The following is an 18,899-nucleotide window of genomic DNA, read 5'->3' as shown; positions in this document are numbered from 1 at the left end:
GTAGTAGTAGTAGTAGTAGTAGTAGTAGTAGTAGTAGTAGTAGTAGTGGTAATAGTGCTAGTAGTGGTAGTAGTAGTAGTGGTAGGTGGTAGTAGTAGTGGCAGTACTAGTAGTTGTTGTAGTGATAATAGTAGTGGTAGTAGTAGTGGTGGTAGTAAAAGTAGTGGTAGTAGTAGTAGTAGTGGTAGTAATAGTGGTGGTAGTGGAAGTAGTAGTAGTAGTGGTGGTAGTAGTAGCAGTAGTAGCATAGTAGTGGTATTAGTGTTATAGTGGTAATAGTAGTAGCAGTAGTGGTAGTAATAGTATTGGTATTAGTGTTAGAAATAGTAGTGGTGGTAGTAGTAGTAGTAATAGCAGTAGTGGTAGTAGTAGTATTTGTAGCAGTAGTGGTAGTAGTAGTAGTAGTATTTGTAGCAGTAGTGGTAGTAGTAGTAGTAGTGGTGGTAGTAGTAGTAGCAGTAGTGGTAGTAGTAGTAGTAGTAGTAGTAGTAGTAGTAGTAGTAGTACAAAAAAGAAGAAACTGTCCAGATGACCTGACTGAAAATTGTTGGATTGTATACCTGGATTATTGAGCATGGGCTTTGTTAGTGGGAGTAGTTGTAGTTGTAGTTGTGATAATAGTAATAGTAGTAGTAGTAGTAGTAGTGGTAGTAGTAGTAGTAGTTGTAGAAGTAGTAGTACAAAAAAGAAGAAACTATCCAGATGACCTGACTGAAAACGTTTGGATATGTATACCTGGATCATAACCAGTATAATGCATAAAGTACACAACACTAAACAAAATATAATTCTGTGAGGTGCAGATGACTGATACACTTGAGAAAACAGAAACAAATAAGCACTACACACATTCAGTACACAGATGCAGACACACATAAAGCCTTATCATAAGACAATGTTATGAAGGGGTGATTACATCTGCAGCTGTCTTTGTTTTCCACTGAACAATGAGCTGAAAGGCCTAACTGCTGCACAGCCTCCATTTTGGCTCTGATCCACATATTTCCCCCCAGAGGAAAGGGAGGTGGCCTTACTCAGTCTGTTCCAGTCTGTTACGTTCAGACCACTATTGTCTATGCTGTGCTGATGATGTTTTAAAGGAAAACACCAAACAGTTTGTTATATATGTGGGGTTTGAAGGTTTGAAGCTGTCTTATACATAAAAGAAGCATACGCTCTATTCAGCCTCTTCTTGACTGCCTGGCTGACATCCGGGACTGGATGGCTTTAAACTTCTTAAGCTTCAATGAGAAGAAGTCTGAAGTCATGCTGTTCCATCCCAGTGGCTCACTCATGAACTATGACATTGACCTATTCTCTCTAGCCCCGCTAGAGAAACAAAAGGTGACTAATCTGGGGGTGATAATGGACCCGTCCTTAAAACTCAACAGTCACGTAAACATGATGGTCAAATCCTGTTTTTTTCAGCTGAGACGGCTGTCTAAGCTGAAGCCTATACTCAACAAAAAGAACCTTGAGACAGTGATCCATGCCTTCATAACATCTAGGCTTGATTACTGCAATTCACTTCTGTTTGGAATCAGTCAGTCCTCCATTGCTCGTCTACAACTGGTCCAAAATGCTGCAGCCCGATTTTTAACTGGTACAGGCTATAGAGAGCACATCACGCCAGTTTTGGCCTCCCTGCACTGGCTACCCATTCACCTTCGGATCCATTTCAAAATTCTCATGTATGTTTTTAAATCACTGAACAGTTCCGCCCCATCCTATCTCACTGATCTTCTGCAGCCATATGTCCCACCGCGCTCTCTGAGGTCAGCAGACCAGATGCTTCTCTCAGTCCCAGAAACCCGTCGTAAGCTCAGAGGTGACAGGGCTTTCTCTGTTGCAGGTCCACGACTGTGGAATGAGTTGCCACTGAGTGTCCGGCAGGCTCCCACACTCTCAGTCTTTAAGTCTCGCTTGAAGACCCACTTCTATTCGCTTGCCTTTAACATGGTGTGATTTGTTTTGGTCCGGTCTGTTCTCTACTCTGTTGGCCATTTTAGTTAGCTTCTGCTGCTATTTGTATCTGTATTTCTATTTTATGTTTTCCTGTCCGCTGTGCATGTTTGTGTTCTTTTGTACAGCACTTTGGTTGGCCTTGTTGCTGTTTTAAGTGCTATATAAATAAATTGGTATGGTATGGTATAAAAAAACACAAAATTTTAACCTCTTTTTGAAATGTATCTAAAGCATCTGTAATGGCAAAACTTACATCCTGTCTTTTTGTATTTAAGTCAGAGAACAATTAACATAATTACCATTACCTATGTATACACATTATAGTAGTCCCTTACTACTTAGTGGTTCATTTTTCACGGACTTGCTCTATTGTGGTTTTTCAAAGTAAGATTGGACATGACACAATTGGCTGATTGATAGATGAGCCACACGATCGATATGGAATTTTATTTAAAATATATATTTTTTAAATTAATTAGCACCTGCTGCACATTTGTGCAGCCCACAGCTGCAGGAGAAGCTTCCTCTTGCAACGTGTCAGATCTCCGCTCTCTCCGCTCATCACTCAGCCTTCTGTGTGCGTAATTACGCGCTGCGTAATTGCGTGCTCCATGTGTAGGAGGGCACCGGAGAAAAGATCTCTGGTGTGGAAAAAAGGCTGAGATAGCAGACCTGCTGCTATGAATAGGAACAATGGAGGATACGAATTGTAATAGTGTAACGATAAACAGAGCAGACCAACAGCTCCTCAGGATGAACCGGTTAATAACGATAAAATCAGCAGTCATGAACTTGTGACTGATAATAAATATCTCACATTGCGACTGCATGCAGGCAGGTGTGAGCTCAAAAGTGAAGCTCCAGGAAACAAATAATAATCTGTCAGAACCCTGAGAACAGAATGGGTCATGGAGAAAGTAGAAACATCACGTAGATAAAAACAAATAATTGAACATGGTGATGACCAGGCAGCCACCATTCAAATATCCTCCACTGTCATCCCTCCATGCAGAGCCATGAAGGATGAAAACCCTCTGGTGGAATGTGCTGAGATTCTCTGGAGGATCCAGTCCAGATGAACTGTAAGCTTCAGAAATAGCCTCACACAACCAGTGTGAGAGGCGCCTGGTGGATAGAGGACGTCCTGAAGAGCTGTCCCAGTAATGCACGAACATATGCTGAAAGCGGCGCAGTGCGGCCGTGTGCACTACATAACATGAAAAATGCGCGCATGGGACAGAAGGAGGTGAGATGTTGCTTCCTCCTCAGAATTATGAGGAAGAGGATAAAACCTATCTAAGGTTATCACTCTCGATCTGAATGAGCTTGTGATGGTTTTCAGAGCAGGGTTAAAAAGCAGTACAGCTGAACTGCCGTCAGCTTGAATTCTGAGACATGAGGGAGCAACAGAGAGAGCAAACAAACACTCACTCTCTTTGCTGATGTCAGAACTAACAGCAGGGCTGTTTAAAATGACATAAATTTAAGTGAAACCTGATCTAAAGGCTCAGAAGGAGCTTTGATCAGAGCGTGCAGGACCATCATTAGGTCTCACTGTGGAGCTAGTGGACGTGACACCGGTCTGTGTCTCTGTACACCTTTCAGGAAACGCTTCATCAACAGGTGATTAAGAACTGTTTTGTCACCGAAGTCCTCATGACAGGAAGAAATAGCTGCAGCATAAGTTTTAATTGTGCTGAACGCTAGATCTCTGTCCATCAGCTGCTGCAGAAAAGACACCATGCCATCTAGTGGCCATGAGATGGCCTTCACGCCTTTCTCTGCACACCAGCACTGAAAACCTGTCCACTTGATGTGTACAGCGTTGTGGTGGAAGCAGCTCGTGCGCCCTGAACGTACGCACCACATGCTGTAGGAGGCCCAGCGGACAGACCCAAAGATGCTGACCTATTTCTGGGTAACTCCTGATCGCTCTTCCTGCCTGGAGGAGAGTGCCCCCCCCCCCCCCAGCAGTTTCCATGTCCGACCCGATATCAGTTGCTGCAAATTCGGGAACCACAGAGCGCATATGCGTTCGGGAGCTACGAGGATGACTGGCGGTTCTTCCTCCCATACCCGGTCCAGGGTCCGTGAAATTGACAGGACTGGAGGGAACGCATAAAGGAACATTTTTGGCCACGGGCTGTGAGCGAAGGCATCCACTCCTAACGGTGAGTCATCTCATGGGCTCAGTGAGAACCATAATTGACACTGGGCGTTCTCCCGTGTGGCGGACAGATCCACTGCTGCTCAGTCAAACCTGCTCCAAATCCGAGAAATCAGCTCGGGATGGAGGCTCCAGTCTCTGTGGCGGGGACCGCTCCTCGACATGATATCCGCTCGCTTCAGGACGCTGGGAATGTACACTGCACTGATGGGGAGCAGGTTTCTGTGTGCCCAACACAACAGCTGTTTCGCGATGCGTAACAGTTGGGCTGAGCGCACGTCTCCCTGACGGTTTATGTAAACTGCCGTCACCTTGTTGTCTGTGTGGATCAGAAAATGCTGATCCTGCAGCAGGGGCAAAATGCTGAGTCACGTTTCAGACCATAAAAACATTCTAGCACATTTATGTGAAGCGACATGTGGTCCAGCCACTGTGCGCCCACAGTTTGGGACAGACACATTCCTCCCAGCTTGACAGGAACGCGTCTGTGAAAACTGAGAGGTGTGACGTAGGCCTGCTAATGGGAACTCCCTCTGACAGAATGAGAGGGTTTCCCCAGTGATTCAGATCGGTTCTCATGGAGGGGGGCACAAAGATAATCCACCTCTTCTGGCGCACAGGATCTGTGCGCAGGCAGGCGAACCATCTCTGAAGGCGTCTCATGTGAAGTAGGCCCAGCGGAACCACGATGTGGGCCGCTGACATCGTCCCAGGAGTCGCATAACAAGCAAACTGTCACTATGCTGCAGGGTTTGACACGGCGGAGCTGGGTTTGACACAGAGGAGCTGAGCTGACAGAGCTTCGGCTCTCAGCTGTGATAAACGGGCTCTCATTGTAGTTGAGTTTAGCTCCATTTCCAGATAAACAATCATCTGGGACAGACGAACAGAGGTTTTTTCCCAGTTTATAGAAACCCCAGGTTTAGCAGGTGTAACACTAGCGTTTTGGTCTGTGCGACTGTTTTCTAACTGGACCAAGCTAATAAGAGCAGATCGTCCAGATAAAAAGATTTCTCATTCCTGCCATGTGTATCGACTGCAGAGCCGTCTCCAAGCATTTCGAGAATGTGCGTGGGGTGTTTCAGAATTATGGAAATTTGAAAATATGCGCTCTTCTGATCTATGGAGGGGAAAACCAGTCGTTCTGGTGAAGTTCTCCAGCAGCTGTTTGTCAGCATGTGGAATTGTCTCCCCATGATTGAATTGCTGAACATGAACAGGTCGAGAATGGGTCTCATCCCTCCGGTTTTTTATCAGAACCAGGAAGTAGTGGGAGGAAAAAAAAAACATTTTCCTCTCCGTTGGGAACTCTGGAAATCACGTTTTTCATCAGAAATTCCTGACCTTCTGACGAGAGATGAGCTCTGTTCTGGAGAAGACAGAACCGTCTCTAGAATCCCTCTGAAAGGTGGGGTTGAGCTGCGAACTGCAGCGTGTAATCCCTTCCGATCAGACGGTCCGTCCATCTGTCCAGGGAACACACTCGTTGCCACTCTGAGTAACGCTCGGAGAGCGGGCATGCATTTGTGTTGTGTCATGTTTCTCATGAACCTCAACCAGACTAAAAATCCTTACTGCCATCACTCGCTCCGGAGATTCTCCGGGGGGAACCCAAGGAGGGTCCGACAGAAAAAAGGGTTGTATGTGTGCCCATGTGCTGAGCCCAGGCTGCGGTCTCACATAGAGCTAAGATGAGCCGGCGCGCACTGAGAGAAGGCGTGAGCGCTTTCTGGGTGAGACGCCATTTCGGTGGAGGCTGCAGCTGTCGTGGAGAAACATGTTTACTCCCGCTGCGCTGTGAGTGGGCAGAAAACAGCAGAAATTAAAAATGGGCTCTGGCTGAAAAACAAGAGATTTTACCAGATTCGGTCTGCTGACAAAACATCATTTTAGCTGACGTGGCAGGCGAGTGTTTGTGATATTTACTGAACTGCGATGCCATTTAAAACGCTGTTTAAAGGTTACTGGCTCATTCTGTGTGGGGAATGTGTGAAGAGAGGCAGCTGTGAGCTCAGCTGATCTGACAGTCTCAGATGAAATCTTTACTTTCAGAGGTGTTTTTGTTTTATATCAAAAACATACATCATCAAAAAACACATACCTTCCCCTCAAGGGTCTGTTACCTGGTGGAAGGGGCCAGCGGAGGAGCGGGGCATGAAGTCGCTGCCGCAGCTGTGGAGCACCTCTGCTGCTGTTGCTGGCCAAGGCGGTCCCTCCAGCAGCCGGAGGGGCGAGAGAAGGACTGTGACGTCACCAGATGGTGTACAGTCTCTGAGACCTCCTCAGACCTCTGCGATTTCTCAGGGATGGTCCTGAAGTTGGCCCCGAACAGAGCCTCTGGGGTGATGGGGCCCTCCAGCAGGTCTTACTGCAGCCTATCGGACAAGGATGGCGCGAGGCGGAGCCAAGTGGTCCTTTGGATCATGGTCATGATCAGCGGCGATGCGGGACAGGCAGACCACAGAGGTGGCTCATGTTTAAGATGACATCAGAAGCTTTACAGAGAGAGCTCTTTGTCTCCTCCAGCAGGTCTGCTTCCTCCAGCCTTTTAGAGATGCTGTAGGCCAGCAGGGCGACATTGTTGTTTGCTGCGGCCGTCTGGAATGAGCACTGGTGAGCTCGGTTGGAGACCTTGTCACCATCTGGTCACGCTTCCCTGGAGGGACAGGTTGCTAGTCCGTCCTGGAAGCTTTTGCCCCGAGTGCCACTGCCAGGCTTGGCTCCGTGGGGGGAGGACCGAGGGAAAACCACCGATCGGTAAAACCCTCCACTCTGGAGATTGAGGCGAAGACAGATGTCTTCAGCTTGCCAGGCCCAGCTGCAGCCTTGTTCCATTGTGACGTCACAGCTGTACAGCAAGGCCAGATGGGGTCAGGGTGACGATCCGGGGCGGAGCCAACCTTGCCGCCAGATCATCCGATCAGGGTGGAGGGAGGCGAGAGACAGAAAGTCCCTTGTGTTAACATCTTCCTGGATTATGCCAGGTAGCTCCGAGAGAAGGGCGCCGACGGCTGGGAGCGGTGTGGTCACCGACGTGAGAAGATCCGAGGTGACTGAGCATCCGCTCGGCCGCTCGGCTTCCATCACTACGCTCTCCAGGAGGGAGGGGGCAGCTCCGCATCGCCTTTCTCTGAGGAATCATTCGATTCACTGTGTGACTCTGCGTCAAAGAAGGCAGTGGCGTTGTCCTGCGCATAGCATCCCGCCACAGAAAAAAAACACTCAGCGGAGCTGCTGTCAACAACGCCTTTTTTGAGGGAATCATCTGATTCACCTCGAGGAAAAAAACACGTTAGAAAAGGCGGTGGCGTCGTCCAGCTAGTAGCGGCCGTCCACAGAAAAACATTCAGCGGGGCTGCTGCTAAAATCGCCTTTTCGAGGAAATCATTCGATTACCGCGAGGAAAAAAAATGTTAGAAGCGGCGATAGCGTCGTCCAGCGGGTAGCGGCCCGCCACGGAAAAGCACTCCTCGGAGCTTACCTTGAACAAGGCTGCTCGTCTCTGCTTCTCCTCGGGGATGAGGAGCTCACCGGGACGGCAGGAGGTTTGCATGGCGGAGACCCAGGCATCCTTAGCAAAGGTTGTGCCAGTCAAAGTTGTACAACTTTTCCTTTTTCGTTCTTCTGACAGTGCTAGCTAGCTGGCTCAAGAAAAAATGGGAGCTGATTACCCGGTCTCACCGTAATTTATACAGACCGGGGATGAGGCCCACACAGTAGGTGGGCGTGGACTAAAGTTTTCAGTGCTGTGCTGCGCGCCTAGGGATAAACCCACTAGCGATAGCCTTAAAAGGCGAAGCCTATGGAAATAGAACTGTCCTTAAATTTAAATTAACTCACCAAGATTTGTTAAAGTTTTACCAAAACAATTCATAGCAGGAATGAAAACCGCATCTAATCATGGAAATAAAGTGTAGTAAATCATTGGTTACTAATCACTTTCTCAATGTAGCCCTCTCCTGCCCGACGCCAGCTGTCCCAGAGAACTCTGTCATGAAGGGAAACAACTTCACCTATGGCAGCAAGGTGACTTTCAGGTATCGTTTCCATCACACAGTACCAGGTGTCACCGTTACAGAAGTAGATGGTAGTATTTTGTGAAGAAAAACATATAAGATTGTTGTTTGTTGCTCCTCAGCTGCAAGAAGGGCTACCTGCCTCAGATACCCTACGAGTTCCAGTGTCTCTCCACCCTCAGATGGAGCGGTACACCACCTGTTTGTTACCCGGTAACCTGTGGGGGGCCGCCAAGGGTGGAACACGCAGACTACACTTTCCACACAAACACTTACCTCTCCACTGTCAACTACACCTGCGTAGAGGGATACAGGTATGGTAATATTTGTTAATTTTATTTATCTGGGAAACTAAAGACCCCATAGTGTGACTGTCTACACTTAGCAGCATGTTGTTTTGAAGACCACAGGGCTCTATGAAGTTGGTTTGTGAAGCGACGGGGGAGTGGAGCTGGCCCACCCCTCGATGTGTGAGCGTCCTGTGCAGCAAGCCTCCAGCGCTAGCAGATGCTGAAATCGTCGTAGAGAACTATGAAGTAGGAAGCAAGGTGCACTATGTCTGCAAAGAAGGGTAAATGTGAATTTGAGTCTACGAAGTTGTTTAGGCATGTCACCTGAAATAATGCTCATTAGGAACTTTGGCTGCTGCATTTGACACATTTGGATTTTCTTTGCACCACTTTTGGTATTCCTTGTGTCAAAATCTTTATCATCCGTGTCATTAGATTGTAAAAACAGATTTTACTGTAACTGTTGGAAACTATTTATGATCTGATATTTGTTTGCTCATCTCTAATGATTTTCTTCACATGTAGCTACACCCTAATTGGCCCTGAGACCAGAGAATGTCTACCAAGTGGTCAATGGAGTGAAGACTTTCTCCAGTGTGTGCCTCGCTCCTGTGGACCGCCACCCACTATCGACCACGCTGTGCCCCATGAGACCCACAAGTTGTTTGGAGACACTGCCAGCTACTACTGCACAGATGGATACACAGCCAGCAACAACTCTAAGCTAATGTGTAATGCTCAGGGTATGTGGGTCCCCCCTGATGGCATGGAGACCCCTCTATGCATTGCCAACTTCTGCTTACGTCCACCTAACCCACCGCATGCCATTTTAGATTCATTCAACAAACCCAAATATGCTAGCAACACAGAAGTGAGCTATAAGTGTGAAGAGGGCTTCATGTTGAACACTACAGCCACACTCAGATGCTTAATGGGAGGGGCATGGGAGCCTTCACCGTTTGAAATAGGCTGTGTGCCGGTGAGGTGTTCCAAACCAGACAGTATTGATCGAGGCTATGTGAGAGGAACAAATTACAGCTTTGGAGCTGTGGTTGCATACAGCTGTGAGACGGGCTACCTGATTCGAGGAGAGAAAAGGAGGACCTGCAAGGCTAGTGGAGAATGGGGAGGAGTTCTGCCTACCTGTGTACCTGTGTCCTGCTCGGCTCCTCCTATACTCATAAATGGTTACATCCAGGTGAGCATTGAAAGCTAACACAAATAAACACATTCTAAATAAATAAACACTTTTTAATCCCTCTTTTGAGTATATAAACAAATCATCTCATATGATTGTCTATTTTTTTTAGGTCAGAGGCCGATACACTTTTAATAACAAGGTGACATATGCCTGTAATGCAGGCTACAGACTAGTTGGTCGACAGGAGCGAGTTTGTCAAGCCAACCGACAATGGTCCAGCAACGACCCTCCCACCTGTGTCCTTTTGACCTGTGACCCTCCTCCAGACGTCCTCCATGGACACTACAGAGGTTCTGACTTCCATGTGGGCCACAAAGTGAAATATCTCTGCGACGAGGGTTATGAGTTGGCTGGGGATGCTGTCTGGACCTGTCTCAAGTATGGAACGTGGGATAAGACAAAGCCTCCACGTTGCTCTCCAGTCAAATGTCCAGAGCCTCCACTAGAGGAGAACCACCTAGTCCTAAAAAGTTTAGACTCTGAATCTGGAACAGTGGAGTTATCCTGTGAGGATGGTTATATCCTGGAGGGGGCTCATATCCTCCGCTGCACCCCTTCTCAGGAGTGGAACAACACTTTTCCAGTCTGTACACAAGTATTCTGTGACCCACCACCTGAAGTTACATTTGGCAGTCTGTCCACAGCCTCTTCTCCATTCTCGTTTAGCTCCATGGTTACCTACACATGCATAGGTGGTTTTACGTTAAGAAAAGAAGCCTCTGTTTCCTGTTTAGCCAGTGGGCAATGGAGTACTCCTTACCCAGAATGTATCCCAGTTGAATGTCCTCAGCCTGTGGAGGTTTCAAATGGTATTGTTGATGTCCAGGGTTTGATGTACCTCAGCAAAGCTCTGTACACTTGCAAGGCTGGATATAATCTAATAGGCAACTCCACTGTCCTCTGTGGAGAGAAGGGAATCTGGATTGGTGGCGTGCCTTCTTGCCGTCCAGTTGAATGCCCCGTCCCTAAACAGATACCCAACGGGAAAGTGGTTTATAGAAAACTCCAGTTTGGTCATAGTGCCACCTACTCCTGTCGTCGTGGTTTCCGCCTACAAGGCCCAGAGAGTATCAGGTGCCTGGCTAACGGAGAATGGGACTCAGAGCCGCCTGCTTGCGTGCAGATTTCCTGCACTCCACCCCAACCAATTGAAAACGGTTTTGTAGAAGGTCAGGATCACAGTTTTGGCATCACTATTTTCTACAGCTGTTTTCCAGGTTTTCAGCTTTTAGGCCATGATCATCTTACTTGCGAGGAGTTTGGCTGGTCCAGTTCTGTTCCTGTGTGTGTGCCATCAGACTGTGGTCTGCCTCCTCATATTGACTTTGGGGATTATGTCAGAGTGCCCAAATCTGATTCCAGAGACTCCATAACATCTTCACCCATAGATTTGAACTTCCTCCATGGGACAGTGATTGAGTACCGTTGTCACCCAGGTCACAACATCAGCAGCCAGACCAGGTTGATGTGTCAGGAGGACGGGGGGTGGAATGGGACAGCCCCATCATGTGTTCCAGCAGAATGTGAGACCCCACCCATTCCAGAGCATGGCTGGGTGAATGTAACTGATACTTCGCTTGGCAGCTCAGTCAGATATTCGTGTGAGGAGGGTTATAAGCTGGTGGGGGAGCCTGTGAGGCAGTGTGTATCAGGTCGACTGTGGACTAGTGATGCCCCAGTTTGTCAACCCATATTCTGTGGCGATCCAGGAACTATCACTAATGGCACAGCTCACAGTGGGGAATTTGTTTACCCTGAAGTTTTGCACTTTGAGTGTAATCCTGGATTTGTTCTGAGGGGTAGTGACACCATCGCCTGCCAGGCAGATGGAAAATGGAATGGTCCAAAGCCACTCTGTGAGCTAGTGTCTTGTGGCCCTCCAGAGGTGCCTAGTGATATAACAATTTTAGGTAGAGATTACAGCTATAATAGTGAAATAGAACTGAGCTGTCAGCCTGGTTTTCATTTAAAAGGGAAGTCTAGAAGTGTTTGTCAGGCTGATGGTACCTGGAGCCAAAAATCCCCTACTTGTGTACCAGTCCTTTGTGGTAAACCTTCCCCCATACCCAATGGCCACATGTTAGGGTTGCAGTTTGGCTATAACAACAAGGTTAAGTATGAATGTGATGAAGGATACAAGCTAAATGGAGATGCCACACTTGCTTGTCAGTCAAATGGACTTTGGGACAAACCCCTACCTCATTGTGACATCATTAGCTGTGACCCACCTGAGGACATCAGTCACGGCTTTGTAAATGGCTCCAGCTTCAACTACAATGATGTAGTAGAGTACGTGTGTTTTGAAGGTTACGAGGTTGTTGGGGATCCCATGCTGCAGTGCTCCTCTCAAGGCTTCTGGGTAGGCTCTGTGCCTCAGTGTCAGCCCTGTGCATGCCCCCCACCTGAAGTTCAGTTTGGTAGGGTTTTGGGGAATGGCCGGGCCTGTGGAAATCAAGTTCAGTTCCAGTGTAACGAAGGCCACAAACTGCTGGGTCCTTCTCAGGCAGTGTGTGAGAAAGGAGGAATGTGGAGCCCAGGGGTGCCTGTGTGTGGCAAAGGGAGGTGCAGTGTTGCCCCACCTGTGATTCTGAACGCCATCTTACAGGGTGGGGTTGCCAAATTTCCAGACACAGTGACATACAGGTGTCAACTCGGCTACCTACTCAAAGGGTCTCCCCACCTCTCTTGTGGACGAGATGGCAGCTGGGGAGGACCCAGATTTCTCTGTGAGCCAGTAAGCTGTGGGAAACCACCTATGGTAGCTCACGCTCAAATGGATGGAGATATTTTCACCTTCCCAAACAAGATCACCTACAGGTAACTAAACAAAGCTCAACAAGTAAGAAACATTATGTTTGGTTGATTATTTATTTGTAGTAACAATGCTTCTTGACAATAAATTTCATACAGTTGGAAAGCCTGTTTATTTCCACTGAAACGGTGCCACATTTGTAAGAAAAATATTTTGGAGGTTGAGTAGCAAAGTTGAGTATATAGCTTACACCCATGAACACCTTGCCAAGGCTTGTCTGCCAATGCCAAAGAACTTATTCTGTTACAGACTCTTGTTTTGGGATTTTGGTACCCCAGTGTTGACAATAGAATGCTTGATTGGCACCTGATTGTCAGCACCTGCGAGCAATCCCATATCTCCACAGACTGGGACCGAATGCTATCCTTTAACAATACACCTCAGAATATATCAACATGAAACGGGAAGTTGTCAACATTGTGGAGAGAGGGAATGTAGAGCATGTGATTTTAATATGCCAGTGATATGAGAGGGAGAGAAGATGCGTGATGGACAAATTAGAAAGATTAGAAGAAACATTCAATGTCATAAATATACTACAAAAATAGCCAGGAAGTAAAAGTACTCAAAAAATTTTGTTAGGTTCTTCAGGAAAACAAAGCCAATTAATAGAATATGATTATAAATGACATACCAGTACACACTAGGGTTGCGATTTATGGCCCGATCCGAGCCCGATCCGAAATGAGGGCTGGGTCAGGCTAAAACTATGTGCTTGATGGGCGGGCCGGGTCGAGTTTCTGTGGTGCAGTTTTAAGGATCATACAGCACAAAGAAAACTCACAATATAAAATTGTGTACTACTATCTACTACTTGTAGAGGAGGAGGCAGTAAGTTTACTATGTTGAGGATGAGGAATGAAAGAAAGTAAAGTGCTATGTATGAAGCCTTCCGGATTGAAGGCGAAACATTTCAGCACAAAAAAAAAAAAAAGAAAGAAACTGTCCTGATGACTTGACTGAAAAATGTTGGATTGTATACCTGGATTATTGAGCATGGACTTTGTTGTTTTCAACCAGTTTGACAAGACTGTCAACAAGGAAGAGGGCCGGCAATGGAGAAAGGGGCATACCAAAGAGATCATCTTATCACAAGCAGAACTGGTTTGTTCCACTTTGGAGCAAGCTGTTGGGGGAAGAATCAGTTTTATTGTGTGTTTCCTTCACTGATGAAGCCTTCCGGATCGAAGGCGAAACGTTTCAGCACACAAAAGAAACTGTCCAGATGACCTGACTGAAAAATGTTAAAGTGCTATTTGTTGTCATCATTGTATGTTCCCATACAATGGCAAAATAGAGTGCAGAAGTTAATCAGACTGTGAAAAGAGAGAGTAGCACTGGTGCATTGCACAACTAATTGCGCATGTGCCCCCCACCCCCGCCCTGCTTTGCTTGGGTTTAGGTTAAATCACTCCATCATCAGCGACAGTGTGACTCAGGTTAATTTTGCACAACTTTCTTTTAGGTCTTAATTAAAACAGCCTTGTTCTATATTTTTCCAAATAATTTTTCTCTAAAAATATTTTTGTTCATCTATATAATAGCCTGTCTTTATAGTTGATTTTTTTTAGGCTATTCATTTTGTATGTTAATATAAAAAATATCCATATGGTGACTTGTTAATAAACAAGAAATTTTATATCTTCTTTACTTTGAAATACATTTTTTAAACTATCATGTCAAATTGATTTGCTTGCAAAAGCAGTAAGAGCTTAATTGAAATAGCATGTCGGGTTTGCTTTGGGTTCAGGCCTCTAATTAGAGTTAATTAGTCAGGTCAGATCAGGCCCGGATACAATGCATATGGGCTCAGGCCGGATCGGATTTTTTAGGCCTGAATGCAAATCTATTACCAAAAACATGCATATTAGGCTGCCTTCAGGCCCAGTCCTTCCTTGCAAAATAGATCTGTGATCTCAGTGGGATTTGCCTGGTTAAATAGAGATTAATTTTAAAAAAAATTGTACATGCCAGATAATGGATAGACATTCTGACCCACACTCCATGCCTGTTGGTGGTAGTAATGCACACCATATGTTGTTTGCCAACTGCCAAAGAAAACCTACGAAGAAGAAAAAGAAGGTCTTTATCCTCCAAGATGAAAATGCTTGCTCCCACAGAGAGTAGTGTATCACAGACTACCTCCAGAGTTTGAGAGTAGAGAGATTGGAATGGCCTGCCTGCAGCCCTAACCTCAGAGGGATCTGTTTGGGTTTGCTGTTCATTCCAGAGTGGCCCACACAACCATGCTGGCTGACTTTGGGACAAATAAATGCTGGTTGAAAAATTGGATACCACCCCACATCAGTGTGTGACCAAGCTAGTGAGAGGCATGGGGATGAGGTGCTAGGCTGTGGCTGTGTATGGTTCTTCCTCATGGTATTGAGGCCCCTGTTTTTCTTTTTACAAATTAATTGCTACATTGCTTTCTTCAGACTTCAATCATCCAATCAAATCAAGAACACCATACAAAAGTCAGTAGTAGAGTAAGCTGTTTGTCATTGCCAGCGAAGATCTGGCAAGTTTTTTGTGAGTGCAACGCACAAGCTCATCTCTGCTGCTCACCAACACCTGCATTTTCCACACAAACGTGGCATCATTTGGGGAAATAACAGACTTTTATTGGCAAAAGACAATGTTACAATAAAGAAAACTTCAACCAAACACATATTTCTATACTATTTGTGCTAGATTTCATTCCTTTTATAGTGTAGGTTAAAGTTAGTTATTATTTTTATTTTTTACAAAAAGGATAGGACGTTATAAAGAACATTGTTATTGTTTTGTAAATCTTATTACTTTTTCTTTTCTGCGTGTCTCCTGCTCGCCAGATGTGAGGATGGATTCGAACCAGCTACAAAGACACATTCTCTGTCCTGCCAGAGTGACGGCAACTGGTCCAAACCCAGCATCCAGTGCCGCCCCATCTCCTGTCGATTACCCAGTAACGTCTCCACCCCACATTTGGTGATCAGCGGGAAGGAGCTCACTCCTGTTGGGGGCACCATCAACCTCTCATGCCTTCCTGGCTTCTACATGCAGGGTTCAGCTCTAGCCGAGTGCCAGGTAGGAAACATGGTGGTTAATGATTTGTCTCTTTGCTGATCCCGTTTAGTTTGTGAACTCATTTCTAACCTTATGCAGAGAACAAAAGATGTATGGGGAAAACGTATTTTGAATTATTTTAATTTTTTGTGAATGGCAAATTAACATTCACTGAAACTCTTTGCTCGTTAACTGTTATTCATTATTGTTTAGTCAAATAAACCCATGAAAGACTTCCCCCGTGTCAGGAGAAGCCTTGAGTAAACGTTTACTTTAATGACTTGTTTTATGTGCTATGTGATAAGATGGGTGGAAGCTGGGCTCCGGACATTTTGTCAGTTTCCTGCGAGGTGGTGGTGTGTGAGAAACCTGCTCCTCTTCTTCACGGCATCATGGAGGGCGACAGCTACAACTATGGAGACTTTGTCCTGTACTCCTGCCTGCCTGGATTTGAGAGGAAGGTGCTCATCAGGATCAGTTTGGCACCTAAACACAACTCAGTGAACACAGCATACAAAACAAAGGACCACAGTCAAATTAACTTTTAGGTTTAATAATAGTTAGGATGCTTTGTTACAGTTGTGGCCTGAAGTTTACATACACATCATTCATGAATGTTTCATTGAATTTGGGCTTTTATTTTGAATGCATCTTTTTCCAAGGTGGAATGATAACATGCCAATACAATTTAAATTTTCTTTCAAAACAATAGTTTGAATTTATTGTGGATTTTCTCTAATCCACAAAGAGATGAAAACAGAACAAGCCGGCTCAACTACATATTATATATCATACTGCATTCTCACTAATAAATGGTTAAAGGTCCCTTAGCATATTGCATCTTGACCTCACACTTCTTGCATTCATCTGCAAATCTCTGGCACAATTATTTATCTGTATTTGACCAGTCTTCTTGGCAGCATTGGTAGGGTTGATAAAAATTGTTAGATTTCCTGGCATGGACTGAGCTATTCAATAGCCCTGAGGTCGGGGCTGTGGAAAGGACATTACTAACGTTTAATGTTAGCTCTTTTCTTTCATTCAGAAGCCAGTGTTAATGTGTGTTTGGGATCATTGAGCTGTTCGAACACCGTGCCATGTTTTAATTTCAACTGTCTAGTGATTTGAGGTGAAGTGGAAAGGTTTGGAGTTAAGGGAAGGGAAGTCTGAGATTGTCATCATTGTATGCTCCCATACAATGGTGAAATTAGTTCTCTGCATTTAACCCATCACACCTGAGATACACCCAGGTGGAGCAGTGGGCAGCTATGTAAGCACCCGGGGAATTAAATGGGAAATTGAATTAAATGTAAGGCTTTAAGAAATAAGATTCAAAATATTTTTAAGTATTGCAAGAGAATAGTTGTACTGAGTGCACATGATCTGACATGAGTTCGCTAACTAACAATATTTGTCATCTAATCCCATGCATTGTAGGTGGAGTTGCAAAACAAGCCCCTAGTCAGCTGGTTCTTGTCTGTCATGGACAAAAACTGAGTTCTGCCTTAGAAAACAAATGACTCATGTCCGCTCTAGGTCTTCTTCCTCTTTGACGCTTAGAAATAGATCTTAATCTGCTTACAAACAAACTGAGAAAAGGCAAAACATGTTGTTTCAAAAATGTAAATAGCTTGTATCCTCTGGGGAGCTGTAAAAACAACCAAAATAAAAAATACAACAAGAATCACTCACAACAATTTTCTATTATCCTCTCTTTCATCTACTTTGTGCAATGACACTGACAGCCAAACAGTACCATACCATAATGTTACTACCACCATGTTTGAAAGTCTTATCTTGGCTTGTCTAGGTTCCTCTTGCAAATGGGATATTGATCTCAGTGGGGTTTTAAATCTGGTCAAATAAAGGAAATTAAATTAAATAAAGCTGCAATTTTTCATTCAAGCTTGATGGTTTCAGTTTTGGAGCAGGATCTTTATTTTTGGTCAGCACTCAGAGCAATGTAAACTAGCCTTACTGTGGAGTGACCTCCAGCAGCTTCCTGTTCATGACAGGCTTGAGCCTTGGTGGTTCCTGGGTTGTTCCTCAACATCCTAACTAATTTCATTTCATCTGAGAATGGCAGATGAGTACTGGTTAATCTAGCAAGTGCTGTCAAATGAATTATTTTTATGCTGGCAAAGAGAAACTACCAGCTGCAGTCAATCATGATTACACTACTGACAACAAGTTAACAGACCTTGGTCTTGTCAGGTTTTAGGACATTAGGACATTCAGCAACACTTGTGAGAAGATTTAGACAAAACTATGTCTATATTAGAGCCTGTAAGTATACTGTACTTTACGCCGTATAAGTCACACCACTGTATAAGACGCATCGTCCAAATATGTCTAATAAAGTGGAAAAACCGTAAATATGTCGCTTCGCCGTATAAGTTGCATCTATTCGTCACCGCTGACGCGATGCGTTTGTTATGTGTCACCGCTGACCACCCGGAAACCTGTGCCGGTGTTGTGCCAAAAATCGATTGGCTGCCAAATGGCAGCCATGAGAGCATGCACGGGAGGACTTTAACAAGAATTTAACAAGATTATCACTTAAAACAATTGTTTGTTTGCTCAAAGTTATAGTAAAGGTGTGTCTCAATTGAACTTTTCCGTAATTTCTTCTTTTTTTTTTTTTTTTTTTTTTAACCTTTATTTATCCAGGTAGTCTCATTGAGCCACGAGAACTCATTTTCAAGAGAGACCTGTTTTAGGGAGCAGATGGTGGGAGTTAAAGGTCTTGCTCAGGGGCCCAGAGTGGGGCAAATGAGGGTGGAGGGAGGTGTGGGTGTTCCACCTTTTCCACCCACATTTTTTTTATGTTGACGGTACCGGGAGGTGAACCTGCGACTTTCCCATCACAGGCCCAACTTCTAACTAGGGATGCACCGATCCACTTTTTTTTTTTTTCCAGATCTGATCCCGATACCTAAATTTAAATATCGTCCGATACCAATCCAGTTCCGATATCATCATCATCATTGATTTTATATGAGGCTGTAATAATCTCCTCTCAAGTACAATTTGTACAAATATATGCATCCATGTCCAAAAAGGCAACTTGAGGTAAGTTTTATTAATGTTGGATACGTTTTAAAGTTAGAATTAAATTCTGCTAACATGAAACATGTTTCTTTTTATTCCTAGCTTTAAAGTGGATATTAAAGTGATTAATTTAAGTGATTGTTTAAAGCTATTTTATATTTTTTAAATAAGTGGCAGATATACGATTTTTCTTCTTTCTGCACTGTTTTCATTCAATGTTTTCTTTTTGATGAATTTGTTTTGTTTCTTTTAAATGAATGAATAAATGAAATGATTAAGATAAAATGTTAAATGGCTTCAAACATCTGCTAAGTTCATGGCATAAACCAACAGACATGTTCCTGCTTTTAGT

At 44.8% G+C, this 18,899-nt stretch overlaps 1 protein-coding gene across 1 annotated transcript in view; it reads left to right on the top strand.

Annotated features, from left to right (window-relative positions):
- The first annotated feature begins 8,564 nt into the window (after positions 1-8,564).
- Positions 8,565-18,899, top strand: part of svep1 (sushi, von Willebrand factor type A, EGF and pentraxin domain containing 1) — a 34,312-nt gene continuing 23,977 nt past the window's right edge. Inside the window, exons 1-5 of the mRNA XM_037678876.1 lie at positions 8,565-8,719; positions 8,964-9,636; positions 9,749-12,456; positions 15,283-15,517; positions 15,802-15,957. Coding sequence (XP_037534804.1) covers positions 8,565-8,719; positions 8,964-9,636; positions 9,749-12,456; positions 15,283-15,517; positions 15,802-15,957 — 3,927 coding nt within the window. The remainder of the gene's footprint in view (positions 8,720-8,963; positions 9,637-9,748; positions 12,457-15,282; positions 15,518-15,801; positions 15,958-18,899) is intronic.

This window comes from Nematolebias whitei, chromosome 1 (genome assembly GCF_014905685.2).
Source record: "Nematolebias whitei isolate Nwh7 chromosome 1, NemWhi1, whole genome shotgun sequence".
In the NCBI taxonomy this organism is placed as follows: domain Eukaryota; kingdom Metazoa; phylum Chordata; class Actinopteri; order Cyprinodontiformes; family Rivulidae; genus Nematolebias; species Nematolebias whitei.
Note: the sequence above shows the minus strand (reverse complement) of the source record. Positions and strands in the feature narration are given on the sequence as shown.